This window comes from Colobus angolensis, unplaced genomic scaffold (genome assembly GCF_000951035.1).
Source record: "Colobus angolensis palliatus isolate OR3802 unplaced genomic scaffold, Cang.pa_1.0 Scaffold162, whole genome shotgun sequence".
NCBI lineage: Eukaryota > Metazoa > Chordata > Mammalia > Primates > Cercopithecidae > Colobus > Colobus angolensis.
Window position 1 is genome coordinate 7,260,917 of NW_012114733.1, and position 22,913 is coordinate 7,283,829.

The window sequence follows — 22,913 nt, forward strand, 5'->3', positions numbered from 1 at the left end:
CTCTGTCATCCTGTGACACTTTGCCACACTCTGTCATCAAGTGGCTCTGGCTTTGAGATTGTCTTTATGGTGGTTTTGCTCTCAACCACAGGTGAAGATGGTGGTTGCTGGCCCTCCCTGATAAATAAATAGCTCTTATTTGGGATAGGTAAATTTCTAAACTCACAGGAATTGTTTTCTGCCTTTCTTTACACCATCCTTGTGTGAAATATACTGCCATAAAATGTCATAAAAATTAGAGATTTTCTGCAAGAATATGGGCCTTATGTGATGATAATACAAGCACTTCAAACGTGATTGATGCTTGTTGTGACGGTTTTCTTAGTACAAATGGAACATGTTTCTACACTGTCACTCTGTCTCTCCAGTTAATGATTTCCAGAAAACAGAAGTGGTATAATCAAATTTAAGATATAGTCCTCTGATAGAATAAATTAATGCTATGCTTTCCTATTAAATAATATAGGTGTTTTCAAGGGGAGCCAGTATTAAATTAGGAGCAAGGTTCATTCTATTTCCCCAATGGCTTTACTTGCATAAAGGATGTGCTGCCTGGCCCAGCCCTGCAATTTGCAGGGCCCAGGATACCATATGTCTAAATATTTTAAAAGTTATGAGTCAGAATATAAATAAAATCTGTTCTATCCACCTACCTTGACAAATATGTCTTGATAACAACTTGGAAGGCTGAGTTTGGATTTGAAATTCTGTCTTCCCTGAGTTCCATACCAGAAAATAGTGACATATACATAGCCAGCCCCTGTCCCCAGCCTCTGGCCCCTAGACTGCTTCATCACTCCCCATCTTATATTATGAACAGCTTTGTGCTCAGACTTGTGGACACCTCAGCCCAGTCCTCAAGTTTTGTCTATGTTTTGCAAACAGCTGACCCTTTTCGGCTGTCTCTTCATGCCTCTGAATGGTAGAGTTGGAGAAGAGACCTGCTGGGACCTGGAAGGGATCTCAGAGCCATGGGGCAGGGAATTCTAGGGTCTCAGATAAGAGGTGATCTGGGAGGAGGGAGGAAAGCACAGGCTCCAAGAAGTCACATCCAGTTGGCTCTGTGGACTCCTTACACTGTAAGAAAGGGAATGGCAATGGAAAAGACAAAACAGAGTTCTCCATGGTGTGGGTCTTGGGCCAAAGGCTCCTCCCACTTTGGCCTTAATGGTGGTGGTGAATGCTCCTGTTTTTCAAACCACTTTTCTCTTCCAAGGCAACTGAGACTGATATTGTAATCTGAACACTTCACCACCTGCACACTCACTCGTGTGTCTTAGGCATTTAAAAACATTTAGATACACCTGTTGCTGTGTGCCCAAGGCAGGCAGAAGAACCTGAACAGTTAGAATCATGCTGCCCTGTGTACAGAGTGACCAGTAGCACACATTGCCAGGATAGCTGTCTAGCCCACAAGAGCAAGACCAACAGCAGCTACCAGCAGGATTTGCCCACGTGTGGAGCAAACTGCCAGAGATCTTGGCCTTCTTAGCAGGTTTCAATAAAAACTATTTAAAGTTACATAGAAAAGTGCACATACACATACATAGAAAAGTAACCAAGGAACACAAAGTTTTACCAAATGGAATGTTAGTAATCCTTTCAAATATTATGAAACCAGAAATTAAAGTCAGCAACCTTTTCCTTGGTTGTAAAACCATGTATCAATGCTAAATGCAAAATGCTTTGATTTATTTGGTTCTTGTTTGGGAGACATTTAAAGAAAATAATAGTGCTCTGGACTCCTTATATTGAAATTTCAAGATGTTTCTTTTCACCATCAAAAACATCCAGAATAGCTGCCATTACCTACCTTTTTTGAATCACTTTTACTATCTCTTTTTTTTTTTTTTTCTTTGAGATGGAGTTTCTTTCTTGTTGCCCAGGCTGGAGTGCAATGGCGATCTCAGCTCACCACGATGCAACCTCTGCCTCCCGGGTTCAAGCAATTCTCCTGCCTCAGCCTCCCGAGTAGCTGGAATTATAGGCATGCGCAACTATGCCTGGCTAATTTTGTATTTGTATTTTTAGTAGAGACGGGGTTTCTCCATGTTGGTCAGGCTAGTGTCAAACTCCCAATCTCAGGTGATCCACCCGCCTGGGCCTGATCACTTTTATTAACTAAGGTTAATAAAAAGATTGCAGAGCTATATATTATTTGTAAAATTCAGAATGTTACAAAGTTCAAGCTAAGTATGAAATGGTGAAAAGATAAGCATTGAGTCAGGAAGTTCCAAATCTGCTTGTGAACAATCTTCCTGATTCTGTAAAAAGAGCTTTTAAGGGCCTTATTTCTTCACTGACTTCTTTGAAGAACAGAGAGAAACACTTGGTTAGGCCAAGGTTTACATGCTGATACTCATCTAAGTTCATCAGTTATTTCCAGTTGTGTAATCACCCCCATTCCACCAAACACATGCACACACAAGCACTTCATCCATACTCAGGCCAGCCCTTCTCATGGTATTTGCTGGCTTGAATCATAAATGGCTTAATCAGTACATAAACTGACTTCCGGCTCCCACCCTAGATTGAGTTTACAGTGTCAACTTGAAGTCAAAGCCCACAGTACCCTTCCATTCTTAGACTGTGCTTCCTGGAATCCCACTTAGCTACAGGTATTTATTTCATTTTAAAATCATCATCTTATGACCTTATTATTAAATGGAATTCTATGGTTTTATCAATAGTATTTGAAAATTGAGTTTTAAAGAGAATATGACACGGGTGAAGCACTGTTCTAGGTCCCTTTGCAAACATGAGCAAATTGAGAGTCTTCATGTTAACACTGTTCATATATTGGGAAGTCTAAGGCTCAAAGAGTTTAACTTGTCTGGATCACATAATTTTTTTTTGTTGTTTTTTGAGACAAGGTCTTGCTCTGTCACCCTGGCAGGAGTGCAGTGGCACAATCACGGCTCACTGCAGCCTTGATCTCATGGGCTCAGGCGTGGGATCACATAATTGATAGTGATAGAGTTGTGATTCAAACCCACGTCAGACTGGCTCCACTTCTTATGTTCCTCCCATGCTGTGTTCCATGCCTGTATTTAAATTCTGTATTTCCCATTTAATATCTTTGCAACCTGGGAAAGTTATATATAATATCCTTGCTTGAGTCTTAGTTTTCTCCTCAACAGAATAAGCATAAGGACATTTCTTCATAGGGCTTTTGTGAAGATTAATTTACGTAGGTAAGTAGAGTAGATAGGCAGGCAGACAGGCACATAGTAGGTTCTTGATCTTTGTTAGTTCCATCTTCTTCCCTTTGTGTAAATATATAAATATCTGATAAGTATTTGCTTGCCTTCTACTCTGGATTAGATTTTTAAAAATCAATTCTGCATTGACAATCCAAGTAATAATATATATAATTAGATCATCATTTTTTGGACCATACAAAGGTAAACTTAAAGTTGAAATTGATAAAACAGATGACAAAAAGACACATGAAGGCATTGATAATATTGTACTGCAACTGGAAGAATACCCTGCAAACAATTTTTGAGTCAAATGATTCATGATTTTGAATGTTGAGTCAAATGATTCATGGAATTACAAAGAATCCAACAGCATTCTTTGGTATGTAGCCAAAGTGGGAATCAAAGGCAAACTAATTCAATGCTTCGAAAAATACAAACAACAAAATAGAATGGGGAAACAAGTCAATTAGAAAAGAAAATGGGAACATTAAAGAAGAAGCATAAACATAATTAGTTCTAACTAGACAGTCATAGCTAGACTTGAATTAAATCTTAACTAGTAGAAATGAATGAAAGGTTTTTTAAGTACTTGTGAAATGGGGAGAAAGGATAATATATAGAATTTAAGCAAGTTAAAAGGTAACTTCCCAAAGAGATATCTTATTCCAGCCACAAAATAGAAACTATTTCAGAAAACTGTATAATCATTTTTTCTTTGGGCCTGTGACAGCTTAAAAATCTTCTTTCCTAGAGCAAATGATTCATTCACAGAAACTGGCAAAATGTATACGTATACACATACATACATATTTTCTCCCCTACATTTGTTTATCTAAAGTTACCATTGCTGGCAGAACTGGTCTCCAAGGTACCTGATAACCCTCAAGTGAGTAGTCTTTTCTGGTTAACATTTTCACATATGTGGACTGTCTGTTTATGATGATCATGTTCCCAGGTCAGCAGGAATGCTTCTGGCAATGTGGTGTTTGCTTTGTGTGCTGGGCCGTGTCCACTGCCTGTGGTCACTTCTTCCATCTGATCATATGCCAGCACCTTGGCCTCTTACTGCTCTCCTCTGCACAGCATGGATCCTCATGGAACCATTGAGAAGTGCTGACACAGAGGGCTTTCCAAGGTCTTTGGGGCTGCTTGTGGTGCAGCTGGGAGCATGGGTTGGTACTCATGACACTGTCCAGAGAACCAGGATGTATCCTCTTCCTTAGTGTGTACTTGTAACATGTTCGCTTGGATATGGAGCTTAAGACTGCTTTGGCCCCACTACCCCTCAGTATATTTTAGTCTCCTCAATTTTGGTTTCCACTTCTTTCTCTGAATGACTTCCTTGTCAACTTCCTTAACGTTCAGCTCTGTGAACCTCATAGACTGTTTAGATGCACGTATGGTTTCAACAGTCTAGACCTTGAAATGCATGCTGTAAACTCCTTCAGACCGTAGGAACTTGTATATAAAATTAAAAGTCTGTAAATGAAAAATAAAGTACAAATGTACTAGTGACAAATGTATCATAAAAGATGAATTGATTCCTACATACCGCTGTACCCTACCCTTAGTGAAGAACATAAACAAAATTCAGCAAAAAATTACTGTGTTCCAAATAGCTTAATCTGGTTGGATGTGTTTCCTCCAATACTAGAAAAAAAAATGTCATATGGTTTCATTCAAGCAAATGTGATAATTTTAAAAAATAACTTACGTATGTGTAATAAGCAGTAGGATGGGCATTAAGATGTCCACATCTTAATCCCTGGAATCTGTGAATATATTAAGTTACAAATGAAACCAAGGTTGCTAATTGGTTGAATTTAAATGGAGAGATTATCCTGGATTATCCAGGTGTGCCCAACGTAGTTACAAGAGTAACTACATTGTTAGTATGTAGAATACTACGTACTAACCTGAAGAGAGAGGTGGAAGAATCTGTGTCAGAGTGATGCAGTGTGTGAGACTCAACCTCACATCGCTGGCTTTGAATAGAAGGAGGCCAGAAACCAAGGAATGATGACAACCTCTAGAAGCTGAAAAAGAGGGAAAAAAGTTCTTTTCTAGACACTTCAGAAAGAACCACAACTCTGCCAACACCTTGATTTTAGTGACTCCAGATCCGTGTAGTAGTTCTGACTTCCAGAATGACAAGATAATAAGTTTGTCTTGTTTTTAGCCACTAAGTGTGGTAATTTGTTGCAGCAGCAATAGGTATCTGTTACAGTATGAAAGCTATCTTGCTCTGAATGAATATTGCTCAGTGATGACTTATGGATTATAGGTTCTTCTTCCAGTATATTATTTTTTTCTTGCTTCCACCTCTCCTTGCCACACATCTTACTGTCCTTTCTCCATTGGTGACCCACCCTGAAAGTCATCATCATCTGGAACACTCCCTATTTGCTTTTACCTATGGAGAACTTCTATATTAGACTCTCTCTTTACATCTTCACCTGCCATCCAAATTGGAGCAAATGTCCCATTAGGGAAGCTTGCCCCACCTGAATTAATAATACATGTAAACTTTTCCCCAATATTTTGTCTTGCAAACTTTCATGCAATCTTTTCTGTCACTCTAGACTTCTTCCTTCTTCTTCCACAAATGCATACAATTGAACACCAGCTTTGTTCTGTCTCTCTTTGCCTATATATGCAAGTGCCCAGTGAAAGTAGAGGAAGATTATTTTTCTAGCTCATTTCTGTCTTTAAAAGTTGACACTTGTTTTTTCCCTTGTGACCTTCATCAGTGATGCCCATATGCATGAGCTGTGCTCTCTTGAAGCCTCTGGTTCCATATCCTTCCTGTGACCCAAGTCCTTACATATCTTTCTCAAAGATAAAAATCTTCTGTTCCCTTCACTGTTAATGAGCTGGAGCAGGTCTTCTAGGGTCTTACAAGCTCTTCCTCTAGTCAGGTGTCAGCAAACAGTGGTCCACAGGCCAAATCCAGCTCATCATCTGTTTTTGTAAATGAAGTGGTTGGTCTTGGGGTGGGGTGCTTTTGGGTTTGTTTGTTTGTTTGTTTGTTTTTGGAGACTGAGTCTCACTCTGTCACCCAGGCTGGAGTGCAGTGGCACGATCACAGCTCACTGCAGCCTCAACCACCTTGGAGGGTGATCCTCCTATCTTAGCCTCCCAACTAGCTGGGACTAGAGGTGTGTGCCACCACGCCCAGCTAACTTTTTTGTATTTTTTGTAGAGATGGGGTTTTGCTATGTTGCACAGGCTGGTCTCAAACTCCTGGGCTTAAGCAATCTGCACACCTGTGCCTCCCAAAGTGCTGGGATTACAAGCATAAGCCACTGTGCCCAGCCCTGTTTTTGTAAAGTTTTATTAGAGCTACGTCACACACATTCATGTACCTGTTATCTATGGCTATTTTTGCACTACAATGGTAGAGTTGAATAACTGTGACAGAGTCTTAATGGACTATAAAGCCTAAAATATTTACCATCTGGTCCCTTACTGAAAAACTTTACCAGACCCTCTTCTTGACAATACACTTTTTACTTTGCTGCTATAAGTTTTGTTTTATTTTGTTTTGTGGGTGATAGTTAACATAGTGATACTAGACTTGGACTTATAAATAGAGAAAGAGAGAGAGGAAGGATGAAAATGTGCCTACCTATAAATCTATAATCTGGATATACTAACAGGGAGATTTTCTGTAAGATGCAATTTTTCTATACAGCTTTTGGTATCCTTTCAGAGTACTGGGATAGTAGAGTCAGACTGATTCTGCATGTCTGGTCTGCAGTTCTTGGGAGATAATGATGATACTTATAAATAATAACAATATTGATAATGGTGGTCATTTGTTAAGTGCTTCCTATGTGCCAGGCACTATGTGAAGTACTTTAACTTGGTTCTTTGGAAAGATCCAAATTAACACTATTGGGGAACTTGTTACAGATTTGCTTAAACAATTAGCAAGCGATGGCTGTGCTTACAAAGAATTAATGATACGTATAACATAAATGTGATTATGATTACTCACTAATTCTTTCTCAGGGTGGGGTAAGCTCTTCCAGCAGGGAAGGTGTCCCTAAGGGTGAGGTCTTCATCCCAATCCCCTGAGCTCTTTCCTTCTGTCCTACTTCTGTTCCAGTATGTTTCTCCCCGCCCCCACCTATGGATCCCCACCTGTTTGCTCTCTAGGCACCCTGACTTCCTCTGCATTGTTTCAGTGCCCAAACATTACAGAACAAGGCTTGCCTGCCTCACTATGAAAAGTCAGCTGTTGCTGAACTGAATGTGCAACAGTCTCTTCAACGCACCTGTGGGCTGCATTCTCCCCTGCTGAGCCAGGTTCCTCTCATGGTGACCATGCTCAGGGACAGGTACTAGGCCTCAAAATCCTGTAATAAACAACCCAGCTGCCTGGCTACAACCCAGGGCCTCTCAGGGATCCTGCCCATTGTTGCCCTGACTGTGCTAAACTGTTGCCCACTTACACTTCATGGACATTACTGGTCTTACATGAATATATGTGCTAACAGACTCTCACTGGCTACCTCAAGCATGCATTTCCCAGCCTGCTGTTGTCCAGTGAAGTGTTCATTATTTTGACCCTAGTCAGGACCTGGAGGAAATAGTCTATAGGATAGGAAGTGTTTCTTCTCTCAAACAATAGACATGCTTTCTCTACCGTCTGTTCTAGTTTCTCTTCGAACGTTTCCTATGTATCTCTCTGACTGATGGAATGTGAATTCATACATTGAAGGCCATATGCTTTCTAACTCCAGAGCACTTTTAAAATCCCTTAATTTATATTGCTTCCTCCTGTGTGTGGGTGTCTTTCTCTCTCTTTCCCCTTCCCCTCCCTCCCCTCTCTCTCTCACCCCACATCCCATCCCATTTCTCTCTTTTTTTTCTCTCTCTCTCTGATTCTAAACCAAGGAGAATATCTGGTCTCAAATCTAATGGCACCATATTTACTACTTGATGTTAGACAAATCAACTCATTGTTTTCAATAGCTGTAACATGAAATTTAAGCACTTAACTTGCCAAATCCCTAAGTTGTTTTGGTGAGGCTGAAATGAGGAAGTACATTCATTCATCTGGTATTTATTCAGCCTTTAATGTGTATCAGGCACTGTAGCAGGTTCTGAGATACATTTTTGAAGAGAACAAAGAAACTTTCTTACCCATGGCAGTGACATTTTGGTTGGGAAGACATATATTAGGTGAGAAAACAAACAAAATAAGTTTTGCAGGTTGTGGTGGGTGCTTTGCAGGAAGTGAGCATGATGCGGTGACTGAGGGTGACAGGGACAGCGATACTCAAGATAGGGCTGCCAGGAAAAGCCTCTTCAGGGAAGCGATATTGACAGTGTGACACTCGCAGTCTGTTTGAGAGAAAACCTACCATTTACTGAACTGCAAACACACCTTGCAAGTGGTAAGATGTCACGTCAGTGAAGAGTAGTCCCCTCTAATCCTTTGTGCAAGAGGAAAAATTACAAAACAGTAAGTTTTCCCAATTTGTGATGCTGTAACTTCATAATAATCACTATACTTTCTTGTGAGCTCCTTTTTTTTTTAATCTAAATCTTTTACTACTTTCTCCTCTTCTGTTTTTGTTTGTTTGTTTGTTTGTTTGCTTGCTTGCTTGCTTGTTTTTGAGACAGACTTTCGCTCCTGTTGCCCAGGCTGGAGTGCAGTGGCGTGATCGCAGCTCACTGCAACCTTTGCCTCCCAGGTTCAGGCGATTCTCCTGCTTCCACCACCATGCCCAGCTAATTTTTGTATTTTTAGTGGAGATGGGGTTTCACCATGTTGGTCAGGCTGATCTCGAACTCTCAACCTTAGGTGATCCACCTGCCTCAGTCTCCCAAAGTGCTGGGATTACAGGTGTGAGCCACCGTGCCTGGCCTCTCTTCTGTTTTTGATTTGTACTGGCTTCATCTTGTCCTCTGGCCCCTGTCTATGGTACTGTTTTCCTTCTGCCTGCTCTCAATCTTCCCTGCCACTGTTCATACCCTTCCTTCCTGCTGCTTGACCTGCTGCATGCCATAAACCCATGAAATTGGTTTCCATTTCTAATACTTGAACCCTATACTTCTAAAACCTTCCCTAAGGTTTCCTAAGCTGCTCATTTTTCTACTAACCTACCTACTGTTCAGAATATAGGGAATTTCTGCTACTTACCTCCTGAAGACAGGAGTATTTCCAAATTGATCTGACTAGAATTGGCTGGCATAGTGCCTGGCACATAGTAAATCCTCAATAAATATTTATCGACTTTTAATGAATAAGTGAACTGATTTTGCTGATCTCATGCAATCTATCTACAGGGTTAAAGTGTTTTTTCCTCTATAATTTTACATCTATTTTCCCCTCACATGTAAAATGCATATAAAAGCCTTCACCTTCAGCTCTATAGGATAGTAAAATCTGATCTCTTTGTCAGAGGATTTAAAAAAATTGTAATCTACTTTCTCTATTTGTCGTACATGTAAAACTTTGTCGTTGATCCCAGAGACACCTAGAGGCATTGACAGTGTCTCTGAGACTCTTTGTACATTGTCCAACATAGTGCATAATGACAAGCCTCGGAATTTAGTATGTAAATGGATTTTTGTTAATGATATTAACAATCACTGAGATTTCAGCTGTTTTGGTTTCTGTTTTAAGCCTCTTCAATTATCAAATGTATTATTCATATTAAGTAGAAACGTCTAAGGAAAATCTTTGTATTAAGGAAGTTGTCATGTTTTCAGAGTTAAGTAGCAACTAAATGCAATGTTTCTTTTGAAGAGAATTTTCAAATATATCCAGTTTGGTTTTAGACACTCTGTGTGATATTATTGATCAGCAATAGCAACAATAACTTAGCTACAAACAACTTTCAGAGACTTTTCAACAGCAAATAGAATACTCACTTTTTATCAGTATAAAGTTGTGTTTAGAATCTATCACTGCCAACTCATTTCAAGAACTTAAGTGTTAAGTATTCCCTTAAATCTATATCTTCTTGTGTTATGTCAGTTAGTAATAACTTGTAAGTGATCCTTCAGTTTTGAACATTTTCTGTTTATAGTTCTAAAATATTTAAATAATACCAAAAATTGATGAAGAATCCCTTTGGGTTTTTGTTGTTTAGACTATATTCTTTAATTCAAGAATACCCACATAATTTACGCTGGATTTTTATTTAGACTTATACAAAGACATGACCTGTGTGATCAGGAACAACTTCAAAATTTCAGTATTTATGATTTATATTTGTTGCCCCGTGGGATGTATTAGGTTGGTATAAAAGTAATAGTAGTTTTGGCCATTACTTTTAATAACTCTAAAAAATAACTCTAAAGCAGTGGGGCAGACTTTCAAATAAACATACTAATAATTACATGTCTAGGAGGCCCCTGTCTCCTTCAAAGCAGTCACCTAGGAAAGCTACACATTTGTTCCAGTAATGCTGCTATGGCTTAAAAATGTTATGGAATGCCTCTGAAATGCTAAGAAGTAAAGGTAAAATGACATTATTTTAAATAACCTGAATTGTGGCAGAGGTGAACTGAATTTTGTTGGGTAGTCAAATCATCCCAGGAACAAGTATAGTAAATAAAATCTGGAGTGTTGCTTGGAGCCATAGTTGGATGTAAAATAACAAGATGGGCTTTCCTAATGATGTATAAACTAACTCTTGAAATTGTCAAAGAAGAATTCCAGAACCTTGGACCTTGGAATAAATGTATAAGCTGCCAAGGTAGCTACTGTGAAGAATAGTACTTGTCTAGGTAGGGAAAAAAATATGTGTATGTTTGCAAAATAAGATCAGTTTTATTACTTTATAGACAAACCTTGTAGATGAAAAAAATACTCCTATCATGGAACTCTTTATAAGCAAACTTCCGAATGTAAGTAGAATTTCTGCCTCATCCTTTCTAAGCCTGTTGAGAAATCTGGATTTCTAATAATGACTTATTACCTTTAAAAAGTAATGTTTACTGTTATAAAAGTAGATGCTTTGCAGTTTCTCTTCACCTTTTTTTGATTAGCTTTGTTACTCCATTCAATTTTTATTTCAGTGTATCCATCTTTGTTCACTCTGAGATTCTCAAAATGTGTTTTCTCATTGTAAAATTATCAAACTGTTGAACTAAGTTAGAAAATAATATCTAAACCGAAGGCTATTAATTGTTCTCTATTGTTTGAAGCTCTTTTTTGTTGACATTAGTAATGATCAGAAGCCTTTCTTTTCAAAGTGAGACCCTATTATCTAAGAGAGAAGTCTCAAATTAAAGATTTTGTAAAAACAAATAACCCTCAATTTTGGAGTTTCTATTATATTTTTATGTTTATTAATAAAAGCTTTAAAAATAGAGTTCAGCCAAACTGCTGGATATTGTTTCTCTAATGTAGAGACTTCCAGGTGGACTCATCAGCCAAGCATTGGGGGGTGGAACTGATGTGTCTTGCTTAACTGGGGCTTTTCCAAATTCATTTTGCCACGTCAGTCTTCATCCAAGTCATCCAGGCCCCTATTTCTTCATTGCTGAGTTGAAATAATAAAAAGTAAAATGGAGCATGGAAAGCAGAGAAAATTGTTATCCTTCTGCAAAGAGGCTAAGACAGCTAAATTGTGACGTAATTTGAACTGTTCAAATTTGACAAGTTTGATTGGAAAATTATGTGATGCATGTAATTAGAGATCAAAATGGCCACTAGTTTGCAGTTTTAAAGAGTCATAGATTGGTGTTTTTACCACAGACTGATAGAATATTATTTTGTTCTGCCCAATATTAACTATTGCACAAATGACTATTGTTTTGCAGTTTGGTGATTTAAATGCCGTGTCTCCTGGAAATCTGGATAAAGGTAAGAATTGAAAATAATGTACATTTTAAGAACTTTTTTCACTAACAAATTCTCATAGAGGAAAATACAGTGTACATTTACAACACTCTGATTTTGCAGAAGTGGCATACAAATCCTAGATAAATGTGAAACTCCTGTCTTTTCATTATTTCTCCATTTTTCCCCATCGCTATGCCTTCTACATATGAGCTATTTTAATTGCAGATAATTGAATTTAAATGTAGTTATAAAGTTCTTTACACTTTTTGCCTAAAGTTCATTACAAGTAACAAATTATTTCTGACCATGGCTAGAGTCCTGGAGATAAGTGATAAAATTGGATGAGACATTTTTATTCAAGGCCCACCAGGCAAGAAAAAAGATACCTTGGCTCACCTACCTCACCAATTCATACTTTTGTATAGAAAAAGAACTCAGAGATAGCAGTGAGGTTTACTGTAAATGCAAGATTAGTAGTGGTATAGATGAAGAAGGTAACATATATACTTCTGAAATTTTAATAGCAGCATTGCTACTCTAATATGCAGTATAATATGATAACATGATATATATTTCTGAAGAACCTCAGGATCAACAAAATCACACAATAAAAAAAGCAAGGTGGACTTAGGGGGAGATAGAATGGGGATAGAGCACACAAATCTTACCTACCTTTATAAGCAGAGCACAAGCAAAACAATGCTGATAAAAATACCAGTGCAATTTTTAAAAACAAGTAAATTTTCTGTTAAACACTGCAGGAAACAGAGCTCTTTCTTTTAAAAGGTGGTGGAGGGAGGGAGGTATTTTGAGGTTTTAAAGAATTGTTATGGTTATTGACTATCAGAGACAGGTACAAAATGCACAAAAACTGGGGAGAACTATGCACTTAGCGGCCAGAGTCACTGGGGAAAATGAGGTGAAAGGAAGTACGTGGGGAGTCTGTAAAGAGGTTCAGCGCTGTTCTCCAAAGCGTGCTATATTAAGGTACTCAGTACACTAGCAATGCAGGGAAATTAGAAGATTATAGCCAAAAAAAAATTGTTACTATAAATATAGGATTAACCAAATAATCCTCAAAAAAATAAGTCAATGATGATATTAATTAGTAATTTTAGAGCAAGAAACGTGGTAACTGATACCCATGTCCATCATAAAGCAACACTGATGATATACTCACACCAAAGCCTCATAACCCAAATTTAGGGGTTTCATCCCAGGGTGTCCAGAAGGACAGTAGAGATTTACTACTCAGTCAGAGACTGAATTCCAGCCAGGCTTCTTCACACAGTGCTGAACGACAATCTTCTGTAAACTCCTGTAGCACCTAATTTTAGTTTTTATGCACCAAATTTCCATAACCTGATGTAGATTCCTAGGAAATGTCTTCAAGTTTTTATAGAAGCATAAAATGTCTACAGAATTACATTCCTTTGTCCTTAGGACCTGGAGAATGGGCTTGCTTTTATAAGCTGCTTTGTAGATTTTCCAAAGGAAACCTGTCACCCAGAGATAGACGTAAGCAAAACGTACCTGGAACACTTAAGTTTGTCCAGTCCGTTATCTTACTACCCTTTCCATCCACAACAAAATAGACAGAAGGACTTTCCTCACTTTGTCTCCACTGCCCTCCCTGCCTGAAAATGAGTTTTCGTCTTTTCAGTGCTCCCTTTTTTATTATTTTGACACTAATTTCTTAGGCACAGGGAAATCTGTGGACAGGGAGCAGAGAAGCAGTGTGACTTGTCCTCACCTGCTGGAGGTGGCCACGCTGGTCCCATTTACCCCCAGACCTCTTGATGGCTCTTGAGATAGAGCCAGATGGGCATACTCAGGGCCTAAAGATTGAATGTGAAATCCTAGGAGTTTTTGAGGGCTTCTGCCACAAAATGAGAATTCTTGTTCTGATAATAAAAGGAATATTTGCTCCATATAAAAATTTCAAATAATACAGAGAATTAGAAACTATAGAAAGTGAAGCTTTATTATCACAACCCTAAGAGACTACCACCATGAAGAGTTTGTGTTAAGATCCTTACAGACATTTTTGTTTTATGTATAAAAAGATGAAAAACCAAAACATTTCATGCAAACATGTTTCAAGTATACCCTCTTGATGAAGCAAATGTCTACAAAAGGTGTCCTTCTCCCTATAGCCCTTCAACCCTTTGAATATACTTGTTCTGACACACTCAAATATTATCATTAAGTTCCTTTTCCAGAGGCAAAAAGGTAACTTGATAAAGTAGGTGGACCAAGATGTCTTTTGCCTCATCTAAGAGCACTTCTTTGTTTTATTGGTCACTAATGCATGACACACATTTCTAGGTAATGCATATTAAACTCCACCTGTTTAATCACAAATTGCCATTTCTCAGACCTTGCTCCTGGTGGCTGTACACTGTACAACCATATATGGAAGCACTTTTACCTCTCACTGCTTTTTTCTAGAACCAACTTTGCCCCAATCATAATGAAATAAGAAAAGTCAAGGGGCCTTGTTTATAGAGACAGCTGCATTACCAGAGATTTTTGCTGTGGGTGTCTACCAAGTGGTAAAGCTACAATCTTACTGCTGGCAAAGAATCCAACTTAATCTGACTAAAGACATACTTGTTGCACATTCATTGTATGTGATATGCCATAGAACAGTAGAGAATGGAGACCTGACTCTGTTTATACAAGCCACTGTAATTATCCCTCATGAAGAGGTATTCTGAGGAGACTGTCACACAATAGTAAAGCTGTATATGTGCATTTTCTGTCTCTAATGTACTTTTGAATTTTAACAGTGCATACTGGAAAAAAATTACATGGCATTCTATTATAATGATGCCTTAGTTAATATAAAATGTATTACAATTTGGGGGTAACCGTGACTATATAATGCATTTAATTTCCAGAAATGAATACCAGCTATTAACAGTATCAGCTGCCGAGAATGGAAATCCATTGCACATTTTTAATCTGATACTACTGCCTCAGCCTTAATAATTTTTATAATAAAAATTAAGGGTTTATTTAATACTGTGACCATCTATAACATTGATGAATGCCAAAAAGTCTTACAGCAGCCTCTGTTTATACATGGAATAGTAATATTAAGAATCAACATAGTTCTCATTCACATTAACGCTAGCATAGATAAAATGTATATTTAGTGTAGATTTTTAGAGGAAACAAAACTTTTTTTGGATTTGCGTTTTCAGCTCAGTACATTCCTCAAAAGTCAGTGTAACATACCAAAGTGACTACTTCATTATGACACAAATTATGCCATTATTTAATATAGACACTTATGGAAATTCCAAAGGCTTTTTTAAAAAAGTTAATGAAGTATCAATCACAAATTGCCAAAAGTAAATTAATCTCGCTATGTTTGAAAGAATTATAGATGCATCAATACAGCATTGATATGAATACATTCCGATGAAAAGAAAACCTATAAGCTTTGTTTCCTGAGAAGAGCTAAGATGTTGTTTTCTTAATGTACTATGTTAAAGTGTTTCTAAAGCATGTGTTGATTGCTATTTTCTAATTTGTCTTCTGATAATAGTCTTGGTTTTATTTGTTTGTGCAGATGAAGGCAGTGAAGTGGAAAGTGAAATGGATGAAGAACTGGATGACTCTTCAGAGCCTCAAGCCAAAAGAGAGAAAACAGAGCTGAGCCAGGCATTTCCAGTGGGCTGCATGCAGCCTGTTCTCGAGACTGGCGTGCAACCAAGCCTCCTGAATCCAATTCACAGCGAGCACATTGTCACAAGTACTCAGACTATCAGACAGTGCAGCGCTACAGGAAATACCTACACTGCAGTCTAAAGAATATTAAAGCGTATTTCTCCAGCTTACATTAACCCTGTTGATATTGGGCTTAAGTTGAAAATTTAATAAGCCTGAAGGTCGACTGTTGTCAAATTCTATCTGTGCTGAACATTAACTTTTTGGAGTTGTGAAATGGAATGGGTGTATGTATTTTGCCAGATTTTTTTTTTTTAACGTAAACAAATTATTTGCCTCTTAATAATGAATTTTTTCCCTTAGTTTCAGGTGTCAAGAAGGATTTTTACAACACTTAATGTCAATGTTTTGTTTTCTTATAATTAAAAAGTAATTTACATTTTTTGTAGCTTAAAATATTTTATTGTTGATTGTTAGTCTTGGTGTATGATTTCATGTGTAAGTTTTTAAATTAGATGCACTTCTGTGAAATATCAAAAGAAATGATTGTTTTGATTGACACTGGAGGCATGCCCATTTGGCAGCAGATGCATCAAATTTGCTTTTGAAAGGTGCTTTTCATTGGACAGAACCATAAGACACTATTTTGATAACATTTTGAGTACGGAGAGAGAATACAGAGCATTTTTATTATAGTGCTAGAGGGTTTGGAAGGTCATCTATTTTTCTCTGAGGAAAAATTGAGCTGTGCATTTATCAGTTCAGAGTAAATGACAGAATTGCAAGAGATTATGCTAATAGGTACATAGTTTGTGTACATAATTATTAAACCATGTTAACAATGCAAGCTTCCGTTAAACATTGAATTTTAACTATTATTTGCATACCAATTCCTCTGTTTAAAGACTACTGATTCTGTATTTGGGACCACTGCACAGATGCATTCTGCTGTTAAGTGGGGGCTGTTATAGTTAGATACTGAAGCAGGAAAAAATGACTTGACTTTTTTTTTTTAAGTGTACATGCTACTTATGCTGAACTGGACATACAGGAAACCATTCCATTTGGATGACTTTCTTTTATTCCAGGTCTTTTTCCTAATAGTAGTTCAATATGCTGCTATTATAAACGAGAATTTATAGAATGCACGGAATGTAGCAACCTACATAATGTTATTTCCTTCAAAACTATTTCCTGGTTTCTAAAGTATGTGGATTTAAATTGTAAACAGAACCTGAAGGCAGTGTAACTGGCACACCTCACTGTTACTTATCCCCAATTCTGTAGGATTCGGATAGGTGGCTGGATGGACCATTGCCATTGAAGAATGTACATCAGGGATCATCGTACCTCGGCTATTACATGGTGCCTTAAAACAGAACTGAAGCTAAGGTTTAGTAAGGTTTATTTTGTTCATGTGACTAACTCTTCAATCCATTTGACAAAGTGTGCCTGTCATTTTCAGATTCCCGAAGTAAGGACAGGTGACATGTTCTTCAAAGGAAATTTAGGGAAAACAAAGCAAAACAAAAAGACAAAAATCAGTTCCCCTCTTTGAGTGACCGTGGATCTATTTTTTATTCTTAGAGCTGAATATTACTTGATTACAAATCAGATTGCTTAAGGGTGTGGAATAGCAGGCTAGTTTTAATACCAACTTGTTACATAAAATCATATATGTTTTAGACCATTCTTATTTAGTTACAATTTTAGAAAGTTAACAAAGTAAGCAGGTACTTATCGAAGTGCATCTTTTCAGTCTAAATGTTTGTCTGTGTGTCTAGGTGCTGGTGTGTCCACATGCACACATGAGTGCCCATGGGGCAGGAGTCTGCTACAAAGTCAGAAGGTGAGATCCTAGAGAGTTATACCCAGCCCCATTTTAATTTGCATGAAAAGCAAGGTTCTTTTAAGCACTCAAATTATTTAATGATTAAAACACAAAAAAAGGCAATCTGTTCATTTAAGTAGTTGTAAAAAACTAATCAGCAAAAATAAATAGATAATAAAGCCAAAAAAAGGAAAGCACAAAATGATTGACAGATTATCAAATGCGGCCTATATTAAAACCAAGATGTTTATCTTTCCAGTGGTATTGGGGTAAGGGGGGTGGGGGGTTGGAAAGAAGAGGTGAGCCAGTCTGTAAAGTTAGAAATACCAAATGGCTTATCAGGTAATACACAGTGTATTTAAGCTGCTGTTGCTTGATTGCCTCAGACTACTCAAATAACATCAACAACATTTCTTAAGTAAAATTTAAATATTTTAGATGTAATTTTAAAAACTGATCCAAATTTTTTATTTTACAACTCATATATTTGAAAGTCTTCACTAGCATGGTAGCATCACCTTCATCTCAATATCATTTAAATTACTGTCCCCCTTTTTCCTCCCAAAAAGACAATGGATTTGTACCAAAACACACACACACAAAAGGCAAACAAAACATGGTAAGCTGCAAAAGATCATGTATCTACTTCATTGTGCATAGGAAGTGTTTACAGGTAAAATTAAAATCAAAAATTGAAAAAACACTCTTCATTTTGGCTCTTCTTTCTGAATTTTTTCAGTTTCCTGTCTCTACCCACCATCCTTTGAATGATACCATATCTGTATTGGACCAAATGTATTTATTGGTTTCACTTTGTTTATTGGATGACTTTAAATGTATTTATTATCATTGTTTCCTTTAATTTAATGTTGGATATATTTGTATCATTACAGGAATCTGATAATAATGGGCAAATTTAGATTGATGAGGCTTAGGGATCGGGGATGCTCCAGGATTCAACATTTCTTCCAATTGTTCATGGTTTGTTCTAAATTAGGACAGATTAAGAACTAATAAACATGATTACATTTGAACTAGACTCAATAAAAATATTCTGATATCCTTTATGAATATTTAGGAATATTCTTTGTGACTAATGTGAGTAGTTTGGATCAAAACATAAAAAGAAAACCTATGGTTTATGCTACTTCTGGTTATTTGTAGTTCACAGTAAAACATGCACACACGTACACACAAACATTTTCATCAATTTCAAATTTGAATTGTGAAATATTTGAGAAAATAAAAACATAATTTATACATTTGAGCAAATTGAGCAATCACATTTATTGCACTTATTTCCATTTTTCCCTTTTTTCATTCATTGAAACTGGGTTTTCTAAATAATATTAGACACTAACACTCTTAACAGATTTATTCACAAATGACACAAGTACACATTTTAAGACTTCTTTGTATTTCTTGCAATTATAACCAATCACTAGTCATGAAGTATACCTACATAAACCAAGTGCTACACTTTCAGTGAGGAAGCATATAAGGAAGGTATGTTGACTGTTTTTAAGTTTCAGAAAAGATATTTTCATATGATAAAGTATTGAGTATCATGGGTATAGTTTGATCTTGACATACTTTGAAAATCATACTCGGATGATTTGCATTCATGAAACCAATGAACAATAGGGTGGAATGGATGAACCATCTCCTTGGAAGACAGGGCCCAATTTTCAATTTTTTCTTTGGCTATCAAGTTGCTAGTCACTTATTCAGGATTTTCGTCCAAACTGTGTTTGGACTGACTGTATAAGTCTTACTGCCTTTTCAGAAATCTGCTTTCCTTTGTGTGATTTTTCTTGTACTGTATAGCACGGTTTATGCACCTCTCTTTAGATGGTGTACTTTAAAACAAAGTAAAATTTAGAAAATGGTTTTAACACTGCATACCTAAAATTAGTAGTGTGCAGCATTGACTGCCTTTGATTTGTAGTAAACAAGTAAAAATGAATATGTTCTTGTAGAATGCTGTAAAAGTCATTCAGGAATGAAGACGGTTTTAGTGCCGTAATCATGAATCTTTTTATATGAATGCACTGTCTAAAAGTGCTAAATGCATTTTCAAATTTTTAAAAATTCCTCAGATGATATATTTGAAATGTCTAAAATAATGCTGTGCTTGAAACATTAGTGTAAAAGAAAAAAAAAATGTGTGTCACTGTGATGTTGGTCCTCCCTGTGTGGACACAAGTAGAAAGTAAAAACTTGGCAAGTCACCTTTGTGTACAGTTTGAGGCAGTGGTTATAACAATAAATTGACCTTTATTATATCCCCCCGACACACACATTCTTGGTGAGAAAATAACAACCATCCAAAAATTGAGATCAGAACTTTTGTGATCTGTATGAATCACACCAGATCATGGGGGAGGAGGATTGGCATGCAGTGCTATTGAAAATTGGGCTTGTTGCTAGATCAGAACAACCTCCATGTATATGGTTAGAACAAATCAATTAATGGAATCCTAGTATTTCTGCAAGTTTGGTGATTTTTAAAAACTGGAATAGAAGCATTAATTCAGTGCTTAGTTCTAGTATTAGAAAACCCCTTTGATGTAATGCCTTGTATTAACCCTTTGAGCATTGTAAGATATACAATGGGGGACAAAAGCCTTTCAGATCATTTATTTAGACTTAGACCGGTAAAGTATACTCTATATCCAAATGTCTAATTATGCTGTTTTTCTAAAGGGGGGGGGGTAGGAAGAGAAAGTGTTTCCACGCCGAACACTTGCATTTTATATACAACTCTTAATTTTTCTTCAAGAGGGCTTGATATATTTATTCCCAAATATTCACTGCCATCTAAGTAAGTGTACTGTTTACAGAAAAAAAAAAAATCAACTTTTCTAGCATCACACCATAGTTTCTAGAAAAGGAGGACAAATACATGGGCCTGGATAGACCTATGTCATAACTGATTTCTGCACATTGAAGGTACCTAGATTGCCTTTAAAAGGTATAAAGAAAGGGTTAAGTTTCTTTTTTTTTTTCTTTTTTTCCCAAAATGAAACAAAAGATCTCATTTATTTAGCTTTAGAAAGTACAAGTGTAAGTAAAGCCTTAGGAAGAAACGAGTTCGAGTGGGTTAAGAGAATCTGAACTCTTTGGGGGCAGTTAGGCTATTTGGAGTTAGATCGCTCATAAAATATTGTTTGGGAATTTCACACAGGGCATAATTTTATCTATGCTCCAAAACTTTAATACTTTGTCAAAAAATTATATATAGATAGAATGGAGAGCAAAGCACTTGATTTTAAGCTCATCTGTCAGGAGATGCTATGACTACTGCTTCTGATATCTCTAAATGTCAGTCTGCTTACACCATTGCTGATTTTGTTAAAGGGAATCTCTTCGTGCACTTGATTCCCTCTGTTCCCTGCGTGATTGAACATGAAAGCAGTGTTGTCTGCAGATGTGCTTGCGCTGCCCTAGCCGGGCGCAAATAAGAGTGTAACCTATTCTGATGTCTGGTGAAAGGACATCCATAGCATAGTGCAAGTATGCCGTAAACGTTGCTTTTTAGGCAGTTTAGGAAGTCAAACCATGCAAATTACTCATGTGTTAACATGCAATACTCAAAGGGTTTTAATTTAACTCTCTTCTTTTGAATTCTTCATGATGATTTACTGTAAATGCTTCTCAGTTTGCATGCCTTGATCATTGCTGCTAGTGATTTTATGTGCCAGTAGACCTGAGTTTAGTTTACCAATTTTACTTAAATAGTAAAAGCCACTTACAAAGTGACTGCCTAGGATTTTTTTTTCATTTGAAATAATTGATAATACTTTTTTTAAAAAAAAATATGTTTTGTTTCTTCTTTTATTCGGTTCTGGTTTGATTATTTTTCTCCCCTCTTTCCTTTGTTTTTTTAAATAAATTATGATGTTGGGATTGGAAGCCCTGAGTAATGAAAATCTTTGGTAAGAATTGTTTATGTAGCTCAATAATGAGGACAACAAATCTTTTTTAGAAGAGTTTTGATTCTGGGGAGGAAAGAAAATATAAAAACTCCCATTGACTGTTGATAACCAAGTACATTTTTCCTTCAGTAAATTAGTGTTTTTGAAGAAACGATCGCCTTGTTTTAACCTGCTAAACAACAATTTTAAATAAGCCAATAAAGAAGCTATTGAATTTTATTCGTTTAAAAAGCATCTTTTGTACCAAAGCAAATTTTTTTCTCTACTCATTTCCATCATCAATTTGGACCTATGGTGGTGACCAATGCATTGGTTACAGAAACTTTAAGTGAGTGCCTTGAAAAAACTTGGAAATTTGTGCCTGAGGTGGTAAACTTTTAATTAGGTTAATTGTAGTGCTTACCAATCAGTAACTTCACTATCACTCAGGGCTTTCGTACCTTCTAGGTAAAACTTCTTTCATTGTGTTTTTTTAAGATAACTGTATTTTTTTTAAGTGCCATCATTTAAATTTCACTTAGTAAGTGGCCGATTACATTATTCAGTCCCACAAGCACAGAAACATAGTAACACTAGGAGATATTTGAACATTTATTTTACGATCGACTGAATATATTATGTAAATGAGGTAAGCAACTTTTGTAGAGATTGTATGTGTGAGATAATGTAATGTTCTTTTCCAGTTTTTGGACTACAGTTGAATAAACTTTTTAATTATTTAAAAACATCTTTACCGAATAACATGTGATGGTTTTTTGTATAATGTATTTGATTTTGTAAATACGTATTTCCTGATGTGATTTTTGTGAGAAATGCTAAATCTTTTAGTATATCATGTCCTCTCAAAATTGGCAGGAGCTAAATAATAGTTTGTGGGCGATTTGTATTGTGTACTGTACAATAACTGGGGAACTTTTATAATTATAAAAATATATATTAACTTTTAGTGTGTTGTTTAAACAAATGACTGGAACATACTAAAGATATTAGTAGGATTTTTCTGAATATTTCAGACTTGAACTCAGGCTAGCTTTCTTGTGTTTTTCAAAACAAAATGGTGTCTTGTCTTTTAAAATCAATAAATTTGTTTCCTTGTTACAAATACATTGGAAATGGCTTGGGTTTTTTCCCCCTCAAATCACTGCCTGGAAGCTAATAATACAGTACCTCATGTGGAGGGTAGTATCTGTCATTCATTAACTTAGAAACAAAATTAAGTTGTTTTCCTTTTTTGTGTCAAGTGAAATTGGCAATATTTACACATGAACAGCACAAAAAGAGAAAATTATAAGCCCAGCAGGGTACAAATCTTACCCTCAAAGAAAATTAATGACTGAGTGCTATATAATTTCAGAAGCTGTCACATTTCCATTGTAAATCCAGATTTTTGGATGTGCATAGTGTGTTTGTTTTATGTCACTTCACATTGATATTTGGCACTCAAGTTCCTTTCT

At 36.6% G+C, this 22,913-nt stretch overlaps 1 protein-coding gene across 3 annotated transcripts in view; it reads left to right on the plus strand.

Annotated features, from left to right (window-relative positions):
• RFX3 (regulatory factor X, 3 (influences HLA class II expression)) overlaps positions 1-22,563 on the plus strand; it is a 303,708-nt gene extending 281,145 nt beyond the window's left edge. For 2 of the 3 annotated variants that reach the window (XM_011937352.1, XM_011937351.1), the window contains 2 exons: positions 11,991-12,033; positions 15,593-22,563. In XM_011937352.1, the coding sequence (XP_011792742.1) occupies positions 11,991-12,033; positions 15,593-15,831 (282 nt within the window). In that variant the 3' untranslated portion in view covers positions 15,832-22,563. The remainder of the gene's footprint in view (positions 1-11,990; positions 12,034-15,592) is intronic. The other variant, XM_011937353.1, reaches the window with a different exon arrangement.
• Positions 22,564-22,913: the final 350 nt, after the last annotated feature.